The following is a 23,769-nucleotide window of genomic DNA, read 5'->3' as shown; positions in this document are numbered from 1 at the left end:
CGAGTTTTGCACCCGATGTCATCCAATTGCCCCAAGGACAAAAGATTTTTCGTCAGTCCTTTCACATGTCGTACCTCCTGTATGGTGCGAATGGTGCCATCAAACATTTTAATTTTGATAGTACCAACCCCAGCGATTTCCAAGGCGTGATCATTTCCCATGAATACAGATCCTCCTGAGACTGGTTCATAATGATCAAACCATTCTCTCCGAGACGTCATGTGCCACGTCGCTCCTGAATCCATAATCCATGTGTCACAAAATTTGTGTCTGCCTTCTGCAACTGTTGTCGCTTCGCTGAATAAAATTTCACCACTGCCTGAAGTACTGGCCACATTTCCTTGAGAACTCTTCTCGATACTCGTACACTCTTTCTTGAAATGCCCTTTACCGCCACATTTAAATCAGTAAATATTTTTCTTCTTACTTCTCGATTTTGATCTACCTCGTCTTTGGCTCCCACTGGAGTCACGGTCCATAAATCTTCCTCTTATCATCGGTAAAGCCTCCGCCTGCTTCGACGTTACCAACCTATCTTCCTTATTCTTGCGCCGCCTTTCTTCACCGAGAACCGCAGTTAAGACATCGTCGAATCTTAGAAAGCCCATAAGAATATTGTTGGTAATGTTGATGATAAGTTGATTATATGAATCTGATAGACTTTGAAGTAGAAGCTCCGCACGTTCATTTTCCCCTATTTTATGCCCCATGGAAGTGAGTTGGGCAAATAGAGTTTTTAGTGTGTTGATATGGTCGGTCATCAATGAGGATTCCGCCATCCGAAGAGTATAAAGCCTTCTCTTTAGGAAAATCATGTTGTGTAGCGACTTGACCTCGTACATCTTTGTCAGAGTATCCCAGATAATTTTGGCTGTTTTTATCTCAGAGATACTTGACAAAACTTCGTCTGCTATAGCCAAGAGTAAATTGGCAACAGCGTTGTTATTCATCTCATTCCACTTTCCATCTTCCGTAATTTCCACCGGTCTATCTCCAATAGCCGCCAAGCAGTTCTCCTTTCTTAAAACTGCTTGTATCTTTATTTTCCACAGCATAAAATTGCTTCCGTTGAACTTTGCTATCTCGTACCTTCCCGCCATTATGTCTACAACAATTTGGTAGACTGGACAAAATAATCCCGCCTTAATAAAAAATCTCAAAAAATCTTTTCTGATGTGGAAGATCAGTCTAGGCTGCAACCACAGAGCATACTCATAATTTTAAGAAATTTTAAACCTGGCTCTGATACAACTTGTTGGTCCCACGTGCGGAATTTGAGATAATAAAACCCGAAAATAAAGAATAAACTGGACACCGAGATTTACGTGGAAAACCCTTAAAAATTATTAGGGCAAAAATCACGGGCAAGATGAAAAGAATTTCCACTATAATATTTTGTGGTGTACAACTCACTCACTGTGTTTCCAAAGAGAGCACACACTCTCTTAATACAGGAGAACAAAACATCTCACAAATATTATAGAACTAAGCACTCAAATGCTTATAAGATGAGAGAAAACTCAAAAAAGGGATTGAGAATGGGATACACCAACTGATGAAGGAATGCATCTATTTATAGATGCAATTCCTCATCTGAACGTAACTCCGTTTCAAAATTTGTTTTCTGCCATTCATTCATTTAAAATGTGCGCCACTTTCTTTGACTCTCCATTTTGCCAACCCACAAAGTTTTGTCAAACTTCATTTACTGCACATGTCGACACCTTCCTCCTCGACGCTTATGGTTTCTCAGGGCCCTCATCAGCAACCCCTTACACGAGGAAATCAAACGTGAGATGCAAGAAGGAGATACAATCATGGACCGAAACACACAAGCCATAAAAACTTGTATCTGCACACACACACCGAATGAAAATACATATACATCACACATATCATAATACATATACGCATGAATTATGCAGAAATAAGGATACAATGCGTGCCTTATGATGTTTGGAGCGCAAGAATGATGAGAGGAAACCCGGATGAAGCTTTCTTTGCAAGAACAAGTGAACCACCGATTCTTTCAGCTGTTGGAGTGTTGAAAACCGAGAGGAGAGGGAATTTGAATGGAGAGGAAACGCATATCGTCAGCGTGGGGTTACGGGATGTTTAAAGTTTTCTTTATAATAATTAGTTGGTTAATTAAATGATTAATGGGCCTTAATATAATAATTAAGGGTTTGAATAGGATTTTAAGCCCAACAAGCTTAAAATTAGGCCCATTAAATCCAAACGCACTCTCAAAAAATATTTCGTGTTGGAAAGATTTTGAAAGTAATAGCCGAACCATTAAAAAGTCCCCTGATTTGATAAAATTTGCGTATCGTAAAAAATTAAAATCCTGCGGGTAAAAATACCCAAAAATTCTCATTTTTGAAAAATAAACTTAAAAACGTTTTAATTTAATTTATAAAAATAAATCGTGTAATGAAATAATTTTCCTGAAAANCAAGCTTAAAATTAGGCCCATTAAATCCAAACGCACTCTCAAAAAATATTTCGTGTTGGAAAGATTTTGAAAGTAATAGCCGAACCATTAAAAAGTCCCCCGATTTGATAAAATTTGCGTATCGTAAAAAATTAAAATCCTGCGGGTAAAAATACCCAAAAATTCTCATTTTTGAAAAATAAACTTAAAAACGTTTTAATTTAATTTATAAAAATAAATCGTGTAATGAAATAATTTTCCTGAAAATTCTCTGGTCTCCGATCCTCGTTCGAACGTGAAATGCACCTAGAAACCCTAATGCGTGAACTTTTAAAATTTCATGAATTAAATCTTATCATGCATGAATTATGCATAAAAATAATTAAGCACATAATTTAAAATAAACATGCATTTAATGCTTTAAAACAATTAAATAAAATACAAAAGAAATTTAATAAATTGCATGCATGTGGTTTACGTGGACCTTCAATTTTTCGGTACGTTACAATTTACCCCCCTTAAATTGAATTTCGTCCCCGAAATTCGCTTATCCTCGATGAACAAAAAGTTTAGACTCTTAATTCTAGTATCCCAATAACCACGCTCCCGCTGCGCGACTCTGGTAAAATAAAAGATAAGTTGTCCTTACGTCTCCTCAATCCTAATTAAATTTGCCTACCCAAAATCCTCTTCTGTGAATCGCAACTTAAAATGACTTATGGTGACTTTGTTCTATTTTTATATGTCATCAAATTTCTGACTTTCTCGCAATTCCTCATACTAGAATTGGATGTAAGTCTAGCGTATACCTTATTTTTTTTATACTATACCCATAATGTCCATCGTCCTATTACATTAGCATTTAGGCAATCAACTTAGGAAACCTTAGCCCCAAAATTTAATGTTCGACTGTTATCTTCAGTGATAAACTTAAAAGTTAAACCTTATCTTAATCCCATAACAAAATTAGCTTAAGATCATTGAATCGAATCTTTATCTTACGACACTAAACTTATGTAACTTAACTATTTACATGTATACTCTAATTATAAAATTATTGCAAACCTTAAATTCGAGTAGTGATAATCCATAAAACTTAAAGTATACGATATCAATCTTCTACTTTAATAATAAAACCCTTCTAGTATCCACTACCTGCTTAAACGATTCTCTTCCCCATTACATTATAGTTGAGGCCTAAGACTCTGGACTTTTTTCATTGAAACAAATGTCGCATTCTTAAGTATCCTCAATGCTTAATTAAGTCTAGCGTATAAAACTTAACAGGTCACCCCATGGTAGCCTTAAACTAACTCTAATAAATCCACTTCACTTATAACCCATAATATTCAAGAATCCTCATATCAAGACTTTAGATTTCTTACTCGATAAGAATCTTAATATTCGTCCATTGGTAACCTGTGTTGAACACAACTCATTTTCTTTTGTTTTTATTTCACCCAATATTTTTGTATGAACACCTATTTCAAAATCTTGAAATTCAAACTTACACAATCCAAGTAGTCTTAAATAACATAATTCCAACACACATAATCACTTATTCCCAAGTTTCCCAATGACTTAAAAAATCTTCTTAAGACATGGTGTCTAACTCACTTCTTACATGCGTCTGTTGAGTAACCTAACAAATAATCATACCCAACTTTCTAGAAAAATTTAACCCTAACAAAGGCATAACTTTAACTGTTAAGATCATGATTAAAACTTATGTTACATCAAACCTTAAGCTCCCAAAAATAAGTTAACATACTGTCTAATCTTATAACTTAACTAATTGATCAACTTCACCTTAAATTGCTATCGTTTTAAATTCTTAATTTGTCACACATTTTCTACTAACGCTTAGATTTTCGAGCCCAATATCGATTCATGCTACAATGTCCATGATTACCATTCCTTATAACATTATAACCCAAATGTTTCGATGTTCTAAATATACGTACGAGCCTAAATCATCGAAAATTTCTATCTTTTAAACCGTTCGATTCTTCCTTACTGATAAACTAGTCTCCAAATTTCTTAAAAATTACAAAATTAATTCTTAATTTCCTCGAAAATCATCCAATTTTTCCTAAATATCGAAAATTCCACAATTACTCATAAGTCCTCGGTATTCCCAATTTCATTTTATAGGTTTCCCGTATCATAAGGTTCAATTATTAAACCCAAAATTAATTCTCATAACACGTCTTACATTTCTATAAATACTTAAAATCCCAAGTGTTCATCAAAATTTCACATTTAATCCTTAAAAATTTTGAAAATTGCAATTTGTCCCTTAAAGTTCTCCAAATTTACATTTTGAGCCTATAACTCTTCGAAATTTGCATTTTTGTCCTCATAATATATTTTTCGATTTTTGCCTCATCAGACCTTAAAATTATCGAAACTCAGAATTTAATCCCAAAATTCGGTAAGTTCCAAAATAGTCCCTTAGTATTTTATTTTTCACTTAGTTCCTCAAATTATTGGTTATTACAACTAGATCGTTAAATTCTTAATTCATGCAATTCAATCATTAAATCCAATTAGGTAGAGCTTGTATCTTAAATAAATTCTACGTTTTATACTTCCAAGGATCGTCGTAGTCTTCGAATCATTATTTTTTACATTAAATCCTCAAATTTTAATTCACTAGTACCAATGAATAATCAGTATTTTAATTTCTTTAGAAAACTTAAGGCCCCAAAAGCATTTATAATTTTCAAGATTAACTTACGACCCATAAGTAGAACACCAGTACTACTAACCCAAAAATTAATATAGTCAAATCATTTTCAACCTTCCTAATGCCCAATAGCAGAATTCTTATTCATGTCCAATTCCACCACAAAACCAGCATGCATGAAAACCATATAATTTCTCGTTTCATGTCATAACATGCATAAAATTTTTAAAAAATTAAATCTCAAAACATAGCGACCGATAAATATGTATTGTAAGCATATATCATGTAAACATGCAGGTGATAGCATTAAAACATTTAAAACATGTAATATCATACAACTTACAAACTTAAGGCTTGAAGACTGAGCAGCAGAAGCTGGCGGTGTCACAACCCTATACAAGAACCTGGCTCCGATACCAACTGAAACGTCTCGCTCATTTTTAAAATTCTACTGGACATTTTTGCATTTAAAATAAAAGCTTCACAATTTCGAAATAACATTTAAAAATGATCTTAAATATTTGACAATAAAAATAGCGCAGTTTTAAAATTTCCAAACTCTTCCAAAATCAAACGTAAACGAATAAAAATCTTAAAATCGTCAACGTATAAAAAGGTTCATCTATTCTCAAAATCTCATAATCAAAATGCGGAAAACATGCAGTCCTCGGGTCGTGTAACCGCACCAGGTCTGCCTACTCAGAGTTCGGCACCTCCAATCTCTTCATCATTAAGCTCAACTGCATCATACACGCCTAGTGAGTCTAAAGACTTAACACACCTGTACCAAGAATAACAAATACATATACATTCCACACAGCAGTGAAACATATCATACTCAACATATCTTTCATGAACTTTAAAGCATAACGTAAACGTGTCGTGTAAAATCATATCGTGTCAAAGCATGTCATCTCGTGTCATCATATACGTATACATTTTCTTTTAATTCAATTCAGTTCATTAGTTGTGACTTTCGTATAAGCTCTATCGATGGATCCATCTATAAAAACCGTGGTACCCGGCGGCGGGGACATCAGCGACAGCATTACCCGCCCACTAAGCTCGGGCCTCAGCTCATCATATCTCATGTCATCGTATACATATATATCGTAAGTCACAACCAATTCTCATCCTTCAAAAATATCATCATTTTCATCACTTAATAAAAACGTGCATATGCGTAACTTTTCCTTTAAACCATTCATACACCGTATTTATCATAATTCCGTAAAAATCATAGACATTATGCATGAACATTTAAAATATCATGAATTTGTGCTCAGGGTGTTTCCAGGACCAAAATCTCGCCACGGGTGCAAAATGATCATTTTGCCCTGAAAACCCAAAAAATTATCTTTTCAAACCTGTACCTCTAAAAATTACCCGAAGCTTACCAAACTACTTAAAATGTCCCAAAACATTTTTAAAAGCATTCCTAGACAAACTCGATTCCATTTTATAACTTAACCGATTCGTTTTAAAACTTAGATCGGGGTCCCGGTTTTAACCCTAATCGACTCAAAACTTAACCAAAATTTTCCCAACTTGAACCATAATTTTATGTTTTTAAAAAAAATTTCCAAATAAAATTTTATTGTTTTCAAAATAATTTAAAACAGTAATTATGTGTTTTATTTTTACTTTGAATTAGTTAGTTCAAAATTTCAATAAGAAATATCTTATTAGAGTTTTTGAAGCTTGTGCTTTTTAGATTACTTATTATCTTCACATGTGAGTTAATTTAATTTTAACCAATCAGATATTAACAATCAAANATTTAATTTCATCCAATCAATTCTCATAATCTATTAGAATCACACTAGGTCTCTACATTAATTAATTAATAAAAATGTGACATTTACCAATAGGTCTGTTTCTTGTGTCGTATAAATAGTAGCTTATATTTCACGTAAATCCCTCATTCAAACATTCTCAATTTCTTCCATCACATTCTGCTTCATATTCTTTGATTAACTGGTACAAATGGCGTCGATTCTCTTGAAGCTTGCTTGCGAATTCTGTTATGCGACCTGCTTAGGATTGCTCCGTCCTCTGTTTTCGATATGATCGTGAAAAAGCTAAATTGCGGCCACGAATATCATATACATTGCATGAAACGTTGGCTGCAACTGAAGAATGTTTGCTCTTTTTGTAACGCTGAAGATCTTAGCATGTGAATGTCAGAAAAGAATTTGTGTGTGTCCAATCCGTCGGCTAATCACTTGAATGATTTTCTTGGGGTATATTTTAATTAGACCCAAAGTTGGACAAGCCAAAACTTAATCAAGCTCCAAAGAAGGTTAGAAGAATCAAATCAGATAAGAAATCACATTAATTCAAAATTAGTTTGAATATATCAAATGACATGTAGATAGGACGAGATCATTGGAAAGAAACATGGGTAGATCATGAGTCGTGGAGAGAGTGGGAAAAACCATACAGTACAGAGAAGAAAAGGAAGGTATCGGCATAGGGGAAGGACACATATCTCTCGCATAAATTCTAACAAACTCACTGAAGAATTCTAATAGCTTTAATAAATCGTTTTCATAGTTTCATTCCAGATTTCAGTAGTTCAAGTCATCTTCTTTCATATTTCAGCAATGTTATTTTAGTATATGTTAATATTTTGCAAATTTCCACATTTTATTGAAAATATAGATCATGTTAGAAGTTTATCTTTCAATTTCCAATGGTTTTTCTTTAGTTTTTTTTTGTTTATGATGTCATATTTGTTCAGGAGATCATAACGAAAGGTCAAATTTAGTATCTACAATCATCGCGTTTTTATAAGTTAGTTTTTTATCATTGTTTTTACACAAATTGGTGCATCTTTACACAAGGCACACTCGCAACTCAAAATATTGTGTAAGCAATTTTTGGCACGTCCAGTGAACGCCAAATATGCCGCCAAAAAGAAGAGATCCATCAGAAAATAATAAGAGAGTTGAAGCCATCCAGAACATGAAGAATGTATTGAAGAAAATGTGAAACGATCCTTGCTTTTTAACTTTAAAATCTTACTAATTTTTTTTTTTAAAAAAAAAGAATAACCTCGAAGATTAGTAATTAAAACCACTTACCTTTTCCATAAATTAAAATAGTTTAACATTAAAATCTCAAATACATAAAAATCTCTAAATCGTCAATTAACACAATTCGACTCCAACCTTTAACATGATTAGGGGTGTCAAAATCAGACACGACCCACCAACCCGACACAGTTCAACCCGAAAAACATCAAGTTTGGGTTTGAGAAAAAAATGATCGGGTTGGGTTGGATTGGGTTCGGGTCAACCCAGTTGACCCGAAAATTTTAATTTTTTTAAAAAAATATAATTAATAAATATTACCTACATTTTTATATACTATATGTCCGAAAAAATATCTATTGTATATTTATATAATAAATTTTCATAATTTAATATTTATTTTGAATATTTTTTATTTTTTAAACAATTGTTTATTTGATTTAGTAAATATATTTTATTTTTCTACAATTAGACTTTCAAATTTTAATCATATATACGAGGGAGATTTTGTTATTATGTCTTTAAATTAAAATATTATTTTTTTTAAATTTTATTTAATTTTCTTTAAAATAATTTTAAAAAAAATTCAAAATCTGGTTGATTCGGGTTTGGGTTCGGGTTGGCTCGCGTTGGGGTTGGGCAATTTTCGAATAGTAGTATTACTCAACCCGACCCAACTTACCCGAATTGACACCCTTAAACATGATCATCCTAACTTCAAAACAAAGCATAAAAAGTCTCTAATAAATTCCTTAACACAAATCATTTAAATCTTTCATCTATCAAGCTAATGTGGAAAATATATGTCCCTCGGGAGTGTACTTCCGGACTCGATCCACTTAAGCGTCAGCGTCTCCCTTAATATCATCATCACCTGCAACCATTCAAACCTAGTGAGTCTAATGACTCAACATGCTCAAACCTAACATAGCAAGTACATACATATACAATCTCATGCTTAAAAATTATTTTTACAAAAAGTAAATTTTTCCATGCAATCGTGAAACCTTCAAAATATGCAACTTTTAAAACCATGCTTACATATGAACATTTTCCATTTAAAATCATCCTTTTTCTGTGAAGTCCGATCCTCGAAAGTGACAACTTTTATTCGATTGATCAATCTATAAACCATAGTACTAGGCCGTCGGGTTCAACGTCCACTTTTTCGACGATCTCACCGATTATCATAAAAATAATTCACCGTTCACTTTTTCAACGGATCCATTATCATTGAGATTCCCGCCCCCGTTTTCGACGATTCACTCACTTTTCATTGCAAGTTCACCGCTCCAGTTTTCAATGTATCCCTTACTATTTTTTCGTCACAATCAATTCACATTCCTCAAAAATATTTTCCTTTACTTTATCATTTCATAAAAATTCATAGTTTTCCATATTCTTTAAAATTTCCAAAAATGACTTTTATCATTCGTATACGTCGAGATTGCTAAAAATAGCATATATGTGCAAGTGCGTTAAAACTTCTAAAAATGTGAAAGATTAAGTCGTGAAATGTGCCCAAACACTTTGGAAGAAACCCATGAGATGTCTAAAGTGCCATATTCTAGTGCAGTTGGGAGTTTGATGTATGCAATGATGTGTACTCATCTTGATATTTGTTATGTCGGGGGTTTGGTCAGCAGGTATCAATATAATCCAGGAATAAGACACTGGATTGCTGTTAAAAGAATTCTAAGATATCTAAAAGGCACTACAAATTACTTCCTTTGTTATCAAGGAAAAGATTTAACACTGAAAGGATACATAGATGATGATTGGGGTGGTGATTTAGATGAGTGTAAATCAACTTCTAGTTATGCTTTCTTGCTAAATGATGGATGCATCTCTTGGAGAAGTAAGAAACAAACTTGTGTATCACTATCCACAATGGAAGCAGAATTTGTGGCATGTACTTCTGCAGTGCAGGAAAGTGTTTGGTTGAAGAGATTCCTATGTCATTTGGGTATCGTAAGCAGTCCAGTTGGACCTTTAACGATTTGCTGTGATAGCCAATCAGCAATTGCTTACACAAAAGACCCCAAATACCATGAAAAAACCAAACATATTGACACGAAGTACAACTTTATCAGAGATATAGTTGAAAAGAAAGAAGTGACTTTGAAATGCATTCCTACACACATGATGGTGGCTGATCCGTTTACTAAGTCAATACCAAGAGACATATTTATAGTATCATATTAGATCTCTTGGACTATGTAGGATATGATTGTAACTAAACACATGTATTTAAGACATTGAGATCATTACTATAATGATGTTTTCATTATGTGTAATGTGTACACTTTATGAATTACTTATCTAAAAATTGAAAGTATGTCTGACAAGTTGAGATTAGCTCTCTCACACGAGCAATCACCTTTGGTGTTGAGAAACATGCAGAGATGAGACAAGATTGGTTTTGTTGAGAACAAATCAATACATATTCAGTTTTTATTGAGATTGAAATGGATTTTCCCACAATCCATTTAACTTGTCTTATAGCCAGATTAGAGTTTTTTTTTTGGAGGAGGATAAACAAAGTGAAAAACTCAAGTTAATTGTTGAGATACATTTGAACTAAGATCTGTACGGTGTAAACAATATTTTTTTAACACACGCTTCCAAAGAGGAAGAAACACATCGTAGTACGTGTTTCATAACGCGTGTGCTGGAGTGACCATTTGGATAATGATTAGTTTAGTCCCAGATCCTTGTGTGAGATCCATCGGTTTATATATAAACCTAATATTATACCCCTAAGACTTTCAACAGTCTCTTTAATTTTATTTTAGTGATGCTACTTTAGCATGATACCAATAGATATGGATGATTCGATAATGCGGTACATGTCTAAAAAAGTAGCTAAGATAAAAATTAAAATATTCTAGTGGGAAAGAAAGATTTATTTTTGACACTTATTTTGTATTCACAAGCCGGCTAATTATGTTTAACTTAGTTGTTAGAACATAATTGTGAATACATACAGATATAAATAGTTTTGAATCAAGTATGCTCTTTTTTATTTTATTTGGGACAAAAGATACGTTGATTAGTGTAATAAAATAAATCTGAGGTATAACGAGTAAAATGTCCTCATAAATATGTTTTGAATTGAGATGCTATATATCCTTAACCGGTTTATAGCTCTGAGCTCTTATTTAATATGCTCGCTGGTCACACGATCTATTTGATTGTTTGAAATTGGTGATATATGATTGTGATACCTGATGTACGAGTGGGAGATGTAAGAATTTATATACATGGGTTAATGGTAATGGGTCGCCCATGAGGCTAACCCGACTCGACCCGAACAATTCAAATTATTATTTTGAATTTATTGGAGGGAGTGGTTATTGTCTAATAACCTCCCTAATCTTCCTACATGATTAATAAAGATAATCACAATTATCAACAAAAAGAAGAAGAAGTGGCCGAGACATTCATTTTCCATTGCACACAAATCATATCACAATTATTAAACATTTGAATAGTGCTAACTTGATTCCTTTCCATTCGTGACCGGTATCTGACCATCGAAAAGCTCCGGAACAAATGTTAGTGATTCAACTATAAATATCCTAAATCAAAGTAAGAATTTATTCGATAATCATATGCGATATTCGAGCGTATGATTTCGTAAGCTTCTTTCTTCCATCAATAAACATAGACTAGGTAAGTCTCAATAGAGTACGGTAGAATGCCACGTCCCACGTTCAGCCGCCACATGATCCTCTTCTTAATGTTTACTAGCAAATTCCATACAATAAACTTCGCAGAATTGCTCTTACTTATGTTTTGAATTTGGTAAAGCAATATCATAATGATCGGTACTCTGCCAATCTTGATTGCTGAATGAATACCAATCCGGTAGCCTCAAAACCAATCCTTTTCTTGATGTTTACTTGAAAATTCCATACCATATCCTTGGGAAGATTTCTCACATATCTATTAAAGAACTTGGTCAAGCAACATCGTAACGAGGAGGAAAATGATAAGATTTGCGCGATTTGTCTCGATAATTTGTGGCAAACACAGAAGAACGTGGATGAGTACTCGACTTGGTGCCCTTGATTGTCGCCATGAGCATGAAGCCGGTGGCATAAAAAATGGTTGGAATGGAAATTAGATAATGTAGGGCATTAGAAGTATAATCACATGGTTAATAGTTTGATTTTGGTGTGTAGGTTGTCACTCTCTCAAAACCTAAAGCCTTTTGTAGAATAAATTATGAAAAAATCTTATAAATGAATTTTCTTTAAATAATATTAGTATCTATCAGTACGAAAAAATTTAAGAAAATTATGGTATCTGGGAAGGAGAATCATTTTTTATTATTATTATATTTATTTTACAATACAAAATGTTAAAAAAGTTGAAATAAAAAAATATGTATAGCTTGTATCGAATTTAATTTTTAATTGTGATTTTTATTAATATTGCTACTCAAAATCGTCTAAGAATTTTTTTTGTGGCCGAGGGGGTTGGGGCGCCTCTGAATCGTCTCGTAATTTACAGAAGAAATTTGAAGATATATCAAAGAAAGAAACAAATGGATCGCTATAAACCGTAGCTCCTCAAGAAAATACGCTGCCATTTTGATCACATTTCCATTCTTGGCTGCAAAATTTTTCACTCGATTCTCAACCATTATCACCGAATTGCTTTCACCTTTGATTTTGATTTGCTTGTCTGCATGCAAGGACTTCAAGATTTCACAACTGTATCATTTGGTTATATGCTGCAAACACAATTTAATGCATAAAGTTCAATCAACAATCACATCGAGTATATGTCATATATACACATAAATATGTCTACAAACAATGATGTATCTCAATGTTTTTAAAAAAACGAACATAGGTTGCTGTAAACCATATACAATTAACAGCAGAAACAATTATTGTTCTCCAAATACATATTTATCAGTTCACTCATATATCAATTGGGGAAGTTGGTGAAAAATCCCAAATCAAAATATTTCTTTGGGTTCACTCCCTACCCACAAAATTATGGTACTATATCATACAAAATGTGGTACACTTCATGTGGAAATGTGGTACTAAAAAAGTACCCAGGGACTGAACACAAAAAAAATCGACGACTGGGGACTGAAAGCCAATTTCCCGATATCAATTCTACGAAGAGATTACGTACAATTGTTGTAGTAAATTATCCTAATGAAGATGAAGTTTGTTTGTTTATTTATCAGGAAATATGTTTTATCGACGGATCCCAATAATCAAGAATTAATATATAATGGAGTGTGTATATATGTATTAGGATACATACCTAGAATCATCATACTTCTTTCATTCAACTGTGATTGCATGACCATTGATCTGGATTCTCATTTTCAACATTACCAAATTGCTGTTGAATCCACAAACCATTACTCTCCCTGGATTCTAAATAATCGGCGTTCGAATACGACGCAACAGGCGGTGCTGCTCTGACAGAACCGTAGTCTGCCGGGATATTCTCCTGCATCGCGGAATTTCCGACCGGTGGGGCGACCCCTAACTGCAACTGCGACAGGTAGTCGTTCGTCGGCGACATCTCTTGCTGCTGATTCTGTCGACAATACTCCAGTTGCTGCAGGACTACCTGAAGTTCCTCCTCCGCGAGCTGAATCTGATATGCGAGCTGTTGTATCTCTACCAAGCACCCGTAAACGGGGTACTTATCACGCATGGTGGCATGGAATTTCATGGACTTCATGGCGATGGCTTTCTGATCCGGGTCGAGTTCTCTCAACGTGTTGACAATGTTCTTCACCCCGAACAACCGGTGCACGTTTTGGAACATCTTGGGCTGATCCGCGGGGAAGAACGGGGCTAGGACACATTCGGAGGTGCATCTCCGCCTTTGGTACTTGCACGCGGCGCAAGCCTGGCCGGAGCCACTCTTTAGGGTCATTTTTGTAGAGGTGGCATTCAAAGAATCTATGGATTCAAGAATGATGATGTGCAAGAATTGGGATCATTTTTCCTTTTCTTGTAGCTTAATGTGATGGAATTTAAGTTCGTAAAGAACAAGAAAATAGAGTTAAAAGAAAAAATTTTGGGAAGTACAGAGATTTATGTGTTTAAAAGAGAGAAATGGACATTTTATTGTGGATTGGAATCAACAAGCTCGATCCATTTATCATCTTGAATTGTAATGTAATATTATCAAATCCATTGGTTACAATTGGTGGAGATTAAAAAAACTTTGATTTATTCTAGAGATTTCATAGGGAAGAGTTTGAATGAGTAAAAAATAGGATAAATAGAGGTGCGAAAAATGTGGGAGATGGTTTCTTTGAAAGTGTGACCGTTGGGGACAAGTGTTGTTACATCGACAACCTCTTATAAGGTTTCTTGCGAGAAAAGAGGAAAAGTCTGAACTTTTAGGCCACTTGGTGCAAGTTTAGTATTTTTGTATTTAATGTTAATTGATTCTTAGTTTGTGTAGATTTTTAATTAAATTGGATTATATTTATACCCCATCTATATTATATTATATTAATATATAATACGTTAAACTTTTTCATAGTTTCTACTTGCTTTACAAATAAAACACTATTTAAAACTTGGTATTTGTAGACTTCAAATTTTTCGAGTTCAAAAAAATTCGAAAAATTACAATATGATGTTTTCAAAGAATTTCCTGTGTTTTTACTAGTTAGGACATTAGATTAGGCAGCTGAAAGGTCCATAACTTCAAGAAAAGAACGCTTCATTCAAATTTTGTTTTATATGTTACAAGATTATATCTCAATAGTCCATTTTTCCCCTTAAAGTTAAAACCAACCACGTAAAGACGTGCTTTTACCATAAACCCTAAAAGGGAACCAAGCTCCATACATTATCGTTTACATTCCCTTCCTATTTTATGTAAAAGACAAGTATGTTTAGTTGAAATACGTTATAAAAAATATAAATGGAGTATCATATCAGATAATAACATTTTTCGATTAATTTGCTTAGTTAGAAAAGGGAGATCATTCATTATTCTCCTCCCTCAATCAAGATGGTGTTGGGAAAAAACGTGTTGTCTCGATAAAACACGTTTTTGCAACGATCATAACACACCTCAAAAAGAAGCTCCTCCCACAACTTCAGATAAGAGTAAGGATGGCAATGGGCCGAGACGGAGGCGGGTTTGCCATTCCCAAACCCGAAACTTCGGGGATCAACTTCCCATCGCCGCCCCCATCCCCGTTTCAAAAATATTAATATGGCAAGACGATGACGGATTCGGAGATTTTCTCAAACCAAAACTTATTATTATCTATTATTATTAGAGATAATATTAATATTAATATCAATATCAATATTAATAATAATATTAAAATTAATATTTTAAAAAATAATATTATTATTATACTATTATTAATAATAATACTATTATTTTATTATTAATATCATTTTCGGGGCGGGTTCGGGGTTTTCAAGGATGGGATAATAATCTCGTACCCGCCCCGAACTACATCGGGGATTTAAAACCCAAACCCGAAAAAATTGGGAATCCCCATCCCCGTTTCGGGTTTTCCCCGCGGGACCCCAAACCCGTGGGGAAAATTGACATCCCTATATAAGAGACATCAAAATTGCCAACCACCCACCACGGGACCGATGGCATAATCCTTTCCCCGTGAGGAAAAGGCCGAAGGGTTCAAACCTGGAGAAAACAAAAAACCTTCCCCAAACCGAAATTAAAAAAATATCACCCGGAATAGTAATTTAAAAAAATCACCCAAAATAATAATAAAACATAGATGGACAAGAAGCCACTAGGGAGGGAGGTGTAATAATTCTGCCAATAATAAAGTCTTTATCATGACAAACAAAAATTCTTGACTATGGCCTATGCAAAAAATTTCCCAAAATATGAGGGGAATTATTGTACTCAGGTAATCTAAGAGGCCAAGGTCTTTCTTGTCTATTCACAACTTTGTATCTGTTAATAAATAGTCGGAAGTGGACCTAAGTACAAGAATGTCCAAAATCCTGATATTTGTTGAAAGACGGCAATGGTCACCATTGAGAATCGCACATCGGCTTGAGTTTATTTTACCATCCAAGTAGGCACTTTGTTCTTGATCCTTGCTCTCTCTTCAACAAGAACCAGATTATGATTCATGAGACAGAATCCTTATCAGCAACTTGGGATCATGAGCATCAAAATGAGTACCGATTTTCCTATTTTCACTGAATAATTTTTTAATTTCTTCACTTCGCTGTAAAATGGAAGTCCCCACTATTCTATATTACATTTCTGGGCTTCGTATAAGTTTATAACTCAAAATCCCGTTCAGGAGTAGAGGGAATGCATCATTAGATCCAAGACCGAACGGTAGCTAACCTCACAACTTAAGAGTACCAAGGAGCATATTGAATCGATATTAGTTTACAGCTTCAAACAAGAGGACTTGGGGTTGGAGGTGTCCTCTTTCACACATTGTAAGAACATCATTCCAGCCACCGATAACCTAGGTACAAATCATAGAAGAAAACACATTCAAAAATATATGTGTTTTTGAATATCAGGAGACTCAACTAGTTAGGAAAATTTACCTTTACGGTTTTGTCATCATACATGACCCACTGTTCATGATCACGGCTGTAGGCAAAACAGTGATAGTGTTGCCCATAGTAACAAACCTAAAAGTCCCAGAATTAGCAAACCTTTAAAAAGGAACCAAAAAAACACAAACAAAGTTGGTAAACTGGCATCCTCGCTCGAAGACAAACTCAAACTTGTTCGATATAACATCAAGATGCATTGTTTTTGGAAGAACAAAAAACAAAAAAATATATGTTGGAAAAAGTGAAACTATGCATTCACATCAATTAAAAACAACCAAAGAACACTGCCTTGTAGGAAATGTTAAAAAAGACGAGGCTGATGTTCAGCGAGTGTAAAACATGGTTTGGATTGACTACAACCATCGATTTTAGAATAAACAAAGCACAACCAACAAAAAAAATGCATACAGTATTTTTATGGGCCAATACACAGAATAAGAAGTAACATCATTAAGCTAAATACAGACACAAAAACAAAGAGAAAAAATTGTTTGATGATCCCTACAGAAGACAATATTGTAGGCTGCAAAAGAAATAATAGCATCATCATAAAATACTGACTTCAAACTTCGCAGAATGGATTGTTGGAATACTATGTTTACATCAGAGTGCAACAAATAACATAAATATTGCATACTCACAAAATACAACAAATGACCATGACAGAAATAAATTGCAATTCCAAATTATTCAGAGCAGCATACCATTGATACCAAGGAATGTCTATTTTGCGGATCGAGACCTCGGTACAGGACACTGATGTCAGTCTCAGTAGATAAGGCAGCCAATGTTGCTACTATATCTTCAACACTCTCACAAGTATTCTGCCAACCCAGGACTAAAGGCAAAGAATAAGAATTGCATTTAAAATTACAAGCAGCAATGCTCACTCTTTGGCACATACAGAGTATAATACAAAAATACAAATAAACAAAATAACAGCAGGGTTCCTGCATGAAATTGCGAGTTACCTATGGTGAAAACATGTGGTGGAGTGGAGAGAATATGATGAATATAATTAAGCATTCCACAACCACCAGCATCTGGATCACAGGCTAACTGGTGATTCATCTCCACCAGGTTCAAAAGCTCATCAAAGGAGCTATCAGGGCACATAACCTGCAGGGTAAAATATTAAACAATCTAATCCACAGAATTAAATGAATCAATGGTTTTCAAATCGCACACATTATTTTAAAGGGTAATTTCACCCTACCACAAGCACCGTAAGCATTATTACAACACTTAGGTCTAAAAGGACATGCCTTCATTGTTCTGAGAGCACTTGCGTTGATATTATGAAAGAAAGATGTGTACTTCAGATATCGGGACTCTACGCCACAGCTGTAACAGTTCATTCTCTCAAATATGTCCATTCCAAATATTGAATGAGCAATGCAAGAGCCATTGCTGCAGTCCCAAGATCCCGAGCAGTTGCTATCTTCTGATGCTGTATCAGACACACTAGATGCAGGAGTGAATGATAGATGAAGACAGTTGAATATCACGCCCAGCACTTCAGAAGCGTCATTCATCTGACCCTGCAGGGTTGACAAACTTAAACATTTGAACCTACTTTTCTGAGCTTTTGTGTTTCACGAAAATGTATTCAAAATATAAAGCCCTTAAATCAGAAATGAAAAAGCTCATCGTAGTAGTAGGTGGCTTCACCTCCTGATAGAAATTGCTCTCTGGGTACAACTTGCTCAAGCCGACTCTTAAAGAGGTAGGGGCAACAGCTTCCCTTCTGTTATCCGTAGATCCCACCCTCAAAGCAATGAATATTCCATATAAGGCACAAATAACGCAAGGGTCACCAATGTGAACATGTTCTGACGATGATCTCCGCAAAAACTCCTCTCGGAATCGTCTTAGATGCCACAAGGACTCATCGACAGAAAAGAAACAGAATCAATACCAAAAATTCAAGGAAGATGTCAGCTTGAAGACTACAAACAAATGGAAATTGGACATATTTATCGAAAAGAAATAAATAGCATAGTTCAAATACCAACCTGTATTATGACATTGAGAAAGCAATTATATTCACCAACATCATTTGTTAACCCTGTTCCATAAGAATCCATTCCACAAGCACCATCCGCCCTAATTTCACCGTCACTGTTTTCTAGCGGCTCCTTTTGTGGTGTTGACGAACTTGATAGTGACGGAGGTTTTTTATGTGCATGGAATGCATCTGGCAGATGATATAGGACATTGAGGTACCGTTTGACGTATAAGATAGAATAGATGTAAAATTGATAAATAGTTGAAGTATGTACATAATTAATATTGTGTGATAAAATATATGGTGTTTGGTACGAGTATAAAATGGAAGATAAAAATTTGTGAAAATATTTCACATAATGACCAAACTACCCTTGAATTCCTTTCAATTTTACCAAACAAAACCCTACAAAAGTAATCTTAAACAATAAATCCCAACTTCCATTCTCTCATTTTTATGGCATAAATCATTTCATATTATTAATATTATTATTTTTGTTCTTGTTATTATTTATTTTAATTATTATTACTAGCAATAATTTGTTTGTTAGAAAATGTTTATTCTTACCATAAATATTATTAAATTATTTGTATACTTATTATTTTTTTACTAACGATTACTAATGCTTTTTATGATTAATTTTTATTCATATTATAATACTATCATTATTTGAAAAAACTTTAAAAATTACAACAGAGATTGGTTAATTTGCCTACGGGATTGACGAATTAGAATCGGTTATATATATATATTTTTTTGAAGGTAATCTGTTATATATTTTTAAAAAATGTACATTTGTCATATATTGTCAAGTAAAATCCCTATTTTTTAAGCTTTAAAAAATATGTATTTTTTAGTATTAAAAAAACATTTTCTGTTGCATTATCCTCGTTTCTAAAAAAGTTAGAGAGGTGCGTGGTAGGAAGCTGAAATATTTTGACCAAGCAATAATAAAAAAAGGTGGGGAATAAGGATGTAAAGTAAATTTATTTCACAAATGTATGCAGAAAATCAGTGCAATGGACTCTTAATCAGCATAAGCCTGACAGTTGATGGACCAAATATTTGCAACCCAAACATTCGATGGTCCAATATAAAGAATCAATCCACCCCCAATCCACAACTTCAAACATGCCCCGAGTGTATAAACAAGTCACAAAAATATGTACACTCATCCACCTAACTTGCACTGATCGAGAAGGCAAATTAGTGGTTTCTGTAAACTAAGAAATATTGGGTTGGTAACAGTGTCAAAATATTCACTAGCACACAGCCCAAAAGTTATATTTGCCCTCGATCATTCAATTGACCAAGATACATAGTTTTGAGGTGGATAAATGACTACAAAAGAATTAAAAGTATATTTAACGAGGGCCAAAACTGACTTGGTCCTACGTAATCAATAACAATTAAAAATCATTTGGTTCTAAATGAGAATTTAATTTCAAACAAAGTCCACACCGTCTACGAGTATATTAGGAATAACTGTTGTAGAAAAATGGTACTCACGACGTAATGCATAATGATAAGAACTCAAAATATAACCATAAACGTGGGATGTTAAATACTCCAAACAGTAAACTGGAGCAAGAAAAAGACCAGGGGAACATGTGGGAACTAAAATAAAGGTTTAATTCCGCTTGGCATAAAAATATTATATTACGATATGGAAAGAAGAGTATCCTCAATATTTCTAAAAGAACCCAATAAAAGTCAAGAGTATGCTAAATATGAGCAAACGAAGAATCTTGGAAAGTCCTGAGTAGAGTAGAATCATAAATAAAAAACAAAAAAGGACACATACCAAGGCTCTGGCGTACAGCTTTTTTAAGGTCAGCTTGAAACCTTTCTTCATCATCTTCCTCTGCCTGAAGCTGTCTCAATGTCTTTGCCCCGCTTTCTACAAAATGAGGGCTATCTAAATTTCAACCATACTGATAATGATCCGGTTTACTAATGGTTTTGCATCAACTTCTACCTAAGTTATGAGAAAATAAGAACTATAGCTCCACAATGCATCTAAAATGCAGCCTTCAAGTAAAAGAATGATAAAACACCAATTGAAATATTTTCTTAAATGCATTTTTACAGCAAAATACATATACATCATCTTTTTTTTTAATGCATTTTTAGAGCAAAAATTATCTTTTAACATTTTTTTCATCACCATCCAATAGTTTGCCTCCTCGTAGAAGAGGGTCGCAATGAAAGGCAAAGACAATCCAGTTGAAGAAAATAGAACACTTATAATGATAGGCAAGAAAAATTCAACTAAATAAGCACAAAAGCACCAAAAAGATAGACATCAGCTGTTGTTCACCTTTGCCCACTGTAGATCGAAAATATGGGGACTCCATAACACAAATACACATAGCTTTTTAGACTAGGAAATACTTGATGGATAACAGATTGTAAGAAGGAACACAAAATAAAAGATGAGCAAGAATAAAAATACAGAATTTCCACCGTAAGAAAGGTAATCAGATCAATAGACCATTTATTGCTAAAATTGTTTACCGCCATCAGCAACAAGATTTTGTCCAGGCACTGATTGACCAGCATCATTATCTTCTTTTTCAGTAGTCAGTGGTGGATGCTTTCCATCGCTCACCTTAGCGAGACCCTTGTGTCGTCTACCTCTCCTTCCTGACCGGCGATCAGAAAATAACCCATCCTGTGGATTATCGCCATTTTGTAAGACTGCCAGAAAGATTATCCAATAGCATGTTTGTAAAAATTGGTCAAAGTGACGTAAATAAAAGGGCTAATATACTTTCGGATCATCAAAACAGCTACCAGTTTTCAGCATATCCCCATTAGCATTGTTCTTTGATAGACCTTCAGAAATGTTAGTAAATCCATCCTCCTGCATCAAAGGCTCCTAGAGAAAGTCAGATTAACAAAAAAAGTTATAATCAACACCATTTTTGCCTCGAAACACATCCAACCAATTTCGGACCTTCAAACTGAGAACCAAGAGAAATGAACCCTTACCTTACGAATAGTAGTCCACTGCTCGATGGAATCTTTGTCATCATTATTGTTCTCTGAGTAAGTATAGGAAATTGTAACTGTTTCGGCCTTTTTAGATATTTTGGAAAAAAATTTATTTTGCTCCGCAAGATGCTTCTGTTTTGCCTCATTTTCTATTTGCCTTTGATATTCCAAAGTTTCTTCAAGCTTTCTTTCCTCAGCTTCAAGTTCCATTCTGCGCCTGTACTCCTCTTCCTGTAGTCGCGAGGCATCATCAATCTCATGAACATCAATTTCGGACACTGAACCCTCATCATGATAAGCACTGGGAAGCAATCTGAAGTAAGACAGGAAAAAAAATACAAAATAAAAAGCTTCAAGAAACAAAAGAATATATCGATCTAAATATGTTTTGCCACAGAATAAGAAGCATACATCTCTTCAGCAATCCGATCATGTGGCTCATCAGAATTAGTAGCCTGAAGAAGCATTAACCAGAATCGATAACAATTAAACAGCTGCTCAGTATCCTAGAGTTCAATAAACGGGAGGTTCAGACATTCGGTTCAAACCTTTGTATCCTTGTTCTTCCGGCTCTCCTTGCTCTTTTTCTTATCCTTCGTCCTGTCATTCACATTTTTTAAAATATCAACACCAACACCAATGCCCTTCTTTGAATCCAGTGCAAGTTCAGCTAGAAATGCCTCTCTGGCAGCATCAGATTTTTCTGTGGCATCTTTCTCTGCCAGATCTTCCAAGTGAGACTGAAAAGGATGAAAAATAAACTTCTAACTCGTATACAAAGGCACTAGTAGAGTTCACATGGATTTAATGAAAAGCTGTGTCACTAGATACTTACCCGCATAAATGACTTTACTAGAGATATTAAGACTGATTGGAAATCTTGTGTGGAAACTGACTCAAGCTTAACCTCCAACTGTCGCATCCCCGTAACTATTCGCATAATTCTTGCATCTAATTTGCTGATCTGAATCACTAAAAAATGTGAGATAAACCAGCAGCGCAGATACATGACTGACAACAGATAATAAAAAACCTGACTGATGTATCCAACCTCAATAGAAACTTGCTCTTTCTGTCGCTGTATTGCAACTTCTATGCAAGAGTCAACCTGATGCAGATAGTCTTTTGTTCTCCAATCATCTTCTTCAACAGATTCTCGGTCACAAAGATGAGATATTACGCCACTATAAGTCTCCTCAAAACCAAATTGATTAACATTCAGAGATTCTGCATCTTTTAGAACATTTGTTATGGCATCCAACTCAAATCTATTGCTGATTATGGTAAAGTCATTGTCATTTTCAATGAGCTCTTCTCGCCTTTTCTTAAGGACAGAGTCATAACTTCTACGGGCAAAATCAATCACATGCTCTCTTTTCTTTCCCTCTTCTAAATAGAGATCTTCCACAGCCTGTAGTGCCTCCTCATAACTTATGTGTTCGCGTTTTCTGTCACACGAGCCTTGCAGGTGATAAGATTCCTTCTCAAGCAACTGAAGAATTTCCAAGCCTTGGTGAGCCTTTTCTTCTCTTGCATGAGACCAGGATGCCAATTGTTCCCCACTTGAAGGGCCTGTAAATATCCAGGATAACAAAGCTTCTGAATCGAGTACAACACCATCATCATAACTGACATGTGAGGAAGCCGTCGAACTGGAATCATCATTAACAGCATCATCACAAGATATGCGCTTGGGCTTGCACGGAAGAAAATGCTCGTCAAGCACCAAAAATGATGCATCTTGGCTAAAACATATCTTCTCCATAATTTCATTTCCCCTCAACTTGGTGTTTGAATCATCTATGGCATTACTTTTATCAGAATATCTTCCTAGTCCACAAGAATGAAATATTTCCTGCAAAAATGTCTGAATTTTTTCAAGTTCTGGAGCGCCCAAAAAACATATGCAATCAGGCGTTTGGTCCACATTGGAATTAAGAAGCTGTGACCCACACGCAAGACTCTGAAGCTCCTCCACTGCAAAGTGTATGACCTTGCTAAGGTGACTAGATGCAAGACATTTGTTCTTGATA

The 23,769-nt window shown here is 34.6% G+C and overlaps 3 protein-coding genes across 6 annotated transcripts; 1 reads left to right on the top strand and 2 right to left on the bottom strand.

Annotated features, from left to right (window-relative positions):
• Positions 1 to 9,673: 9,673 nt before the first annotated feature.
• On the top strand, positions 9,674 to 10,363 carry LOC140991155 (secreted RxLR effector protein 161-like). Its single transcript, XM_073461112.1, has one exon. The coding sequence runs from the start codon at positions 9,674 to 9,676 to the stop codon at positions 10,361 to 10,363; it is 690 nt and encodes a 229-aa protein (XP_073317213.1).
• Positions 10,364 to 13,474: 3,111 nt separating this feature from the next.
• On the bottom strand, positions 13,475 to 14,312 carry LOC140956408 (LOB domain-containing protein 27-like). Its single transcript, XM_073413143.1, has one exon. The coding sequence runs from the start codon at positions 14,075 to 14,077 to the stop codon at positions 13,475 to 13,477; it is 603 nt and encodes a 200-aa protein (XP_073269244.1). The 5' UTR covers positions 14,078 to 14,312.
• A 1,636-nt stretch (positions 14,313 to 15,948) lies between these two features.
• Positions 15,949 to 23,703, bottom strand: LOC140991353 (uncharacterized). 4 transcript variants are annotated; one of them, XM_073461266.1, is made up of 15 exons: positions 22,788 to 23,703; positions 22,572 to 22,700; positions 22,285 to 22,476; positions 22,148 to 22,191; positions 21,734 to 22,049; positions 21,536 to 21,620; positions 21,257 to 21,439; positions 20,544 to 20,639; positions 18,747 to 18,928; positions 18,403 to 18,618; positions 17,997 to 18,272; positions 17,703 to 17,850; positions 17,436 to 17,569; positions 16,720 to 16,806; positions 15,949 to 16,634 (listed from the first exon to the last, which is right to left on the bottom strand). In XM_073461266.1, the coding sequence occupies exons 1-15, from the start codon at positions 23,499 to 23,501 to the stop codon at positions 16,548 to 16,550; spliced, it is 2,889 nt and encodes a 962-aa protein (XP_073317367.1). In that variant the 5' UTR covers positions 23,502 to 23,703; the 3' UTR covers positions 15,949 to 16,547. The 4 variants fall into 4 exon arrangements, with proteins under 4 accessions (XP_073317367.1, XP_073317369.1, XP_073317368.1 ...); XM_073461268.1 differs by having other exon boundaries at positions 21,536 to 21,605; XM_073461267.1 differs by having other exon boundaries at positions 21,734 to 22,037.
• Between the last annotated feature and the right edge of the window lie 66 nt (positions 23,704 to 23,769).

Source organism: Primulina huaijiensis, chromosome 13, assembly GCF_012295235.1.
Source record: "Primulina huaijiensis isolate GDHJ02 chromosome 13, ASM1229523v2, whole genome shotgun sequence".
NCBI classification, from domain to species: domain Eukaryota; kingdom Viridiplantae; phylum Streptophyta; class Magnoliopsida; order Lamiales; family Gesneriaceae; genus Primulina; species Primulina huaijiensis.
The sequence above is the reverse complement of the archived record's forward strand: the minus strand, read 5'-3'. Positions and strand labels throughout refer to the sequence as shown.

What these genes read in the sequence shown, in the direction of transcription:
- LOC140991155 (XM_073461112.1), top strand. Translation starts at nt 9,674, where the DNA reads ATGTGCCCAAACACTTTGGAAGAAACCCATGAGATGTCTAAAGTGCCA.
- LOC140991353 (XM_073461266.1), bottom strand. Translation starts at nt 23,501, where the DNA reads ATGGAGAAGATATGTTTTAGCCAAGATGCATCATTTTTGGTGCTTGAC. An exon ending in AGTGGACTACTATTCGTAAG is followed by an intron (nt 21,621 to 21,733) that starts GTAAGGGTTCAT and finishes GACTTTCTCTAG; the next exon opens with GAGCCTTTGATGCAGGAGGA. An exon ending in GACATTCCTTGGTATCAATG is followed by an intron (nt 16,807 to 17,435) that starts GTATGCTGCTCT and finishes TGGGACTTTTAG; the next exon opens with GTTTGTTACTATGGGCAACA.
- LOC140956408 (XM_073413143.1), bottom strand. Translation starts at nt 14,077, where the DNA reads ATGACCCTAAAGAGTGGCTCCGGCCAGGCTTGCGCCGCGTGCAAGTAC.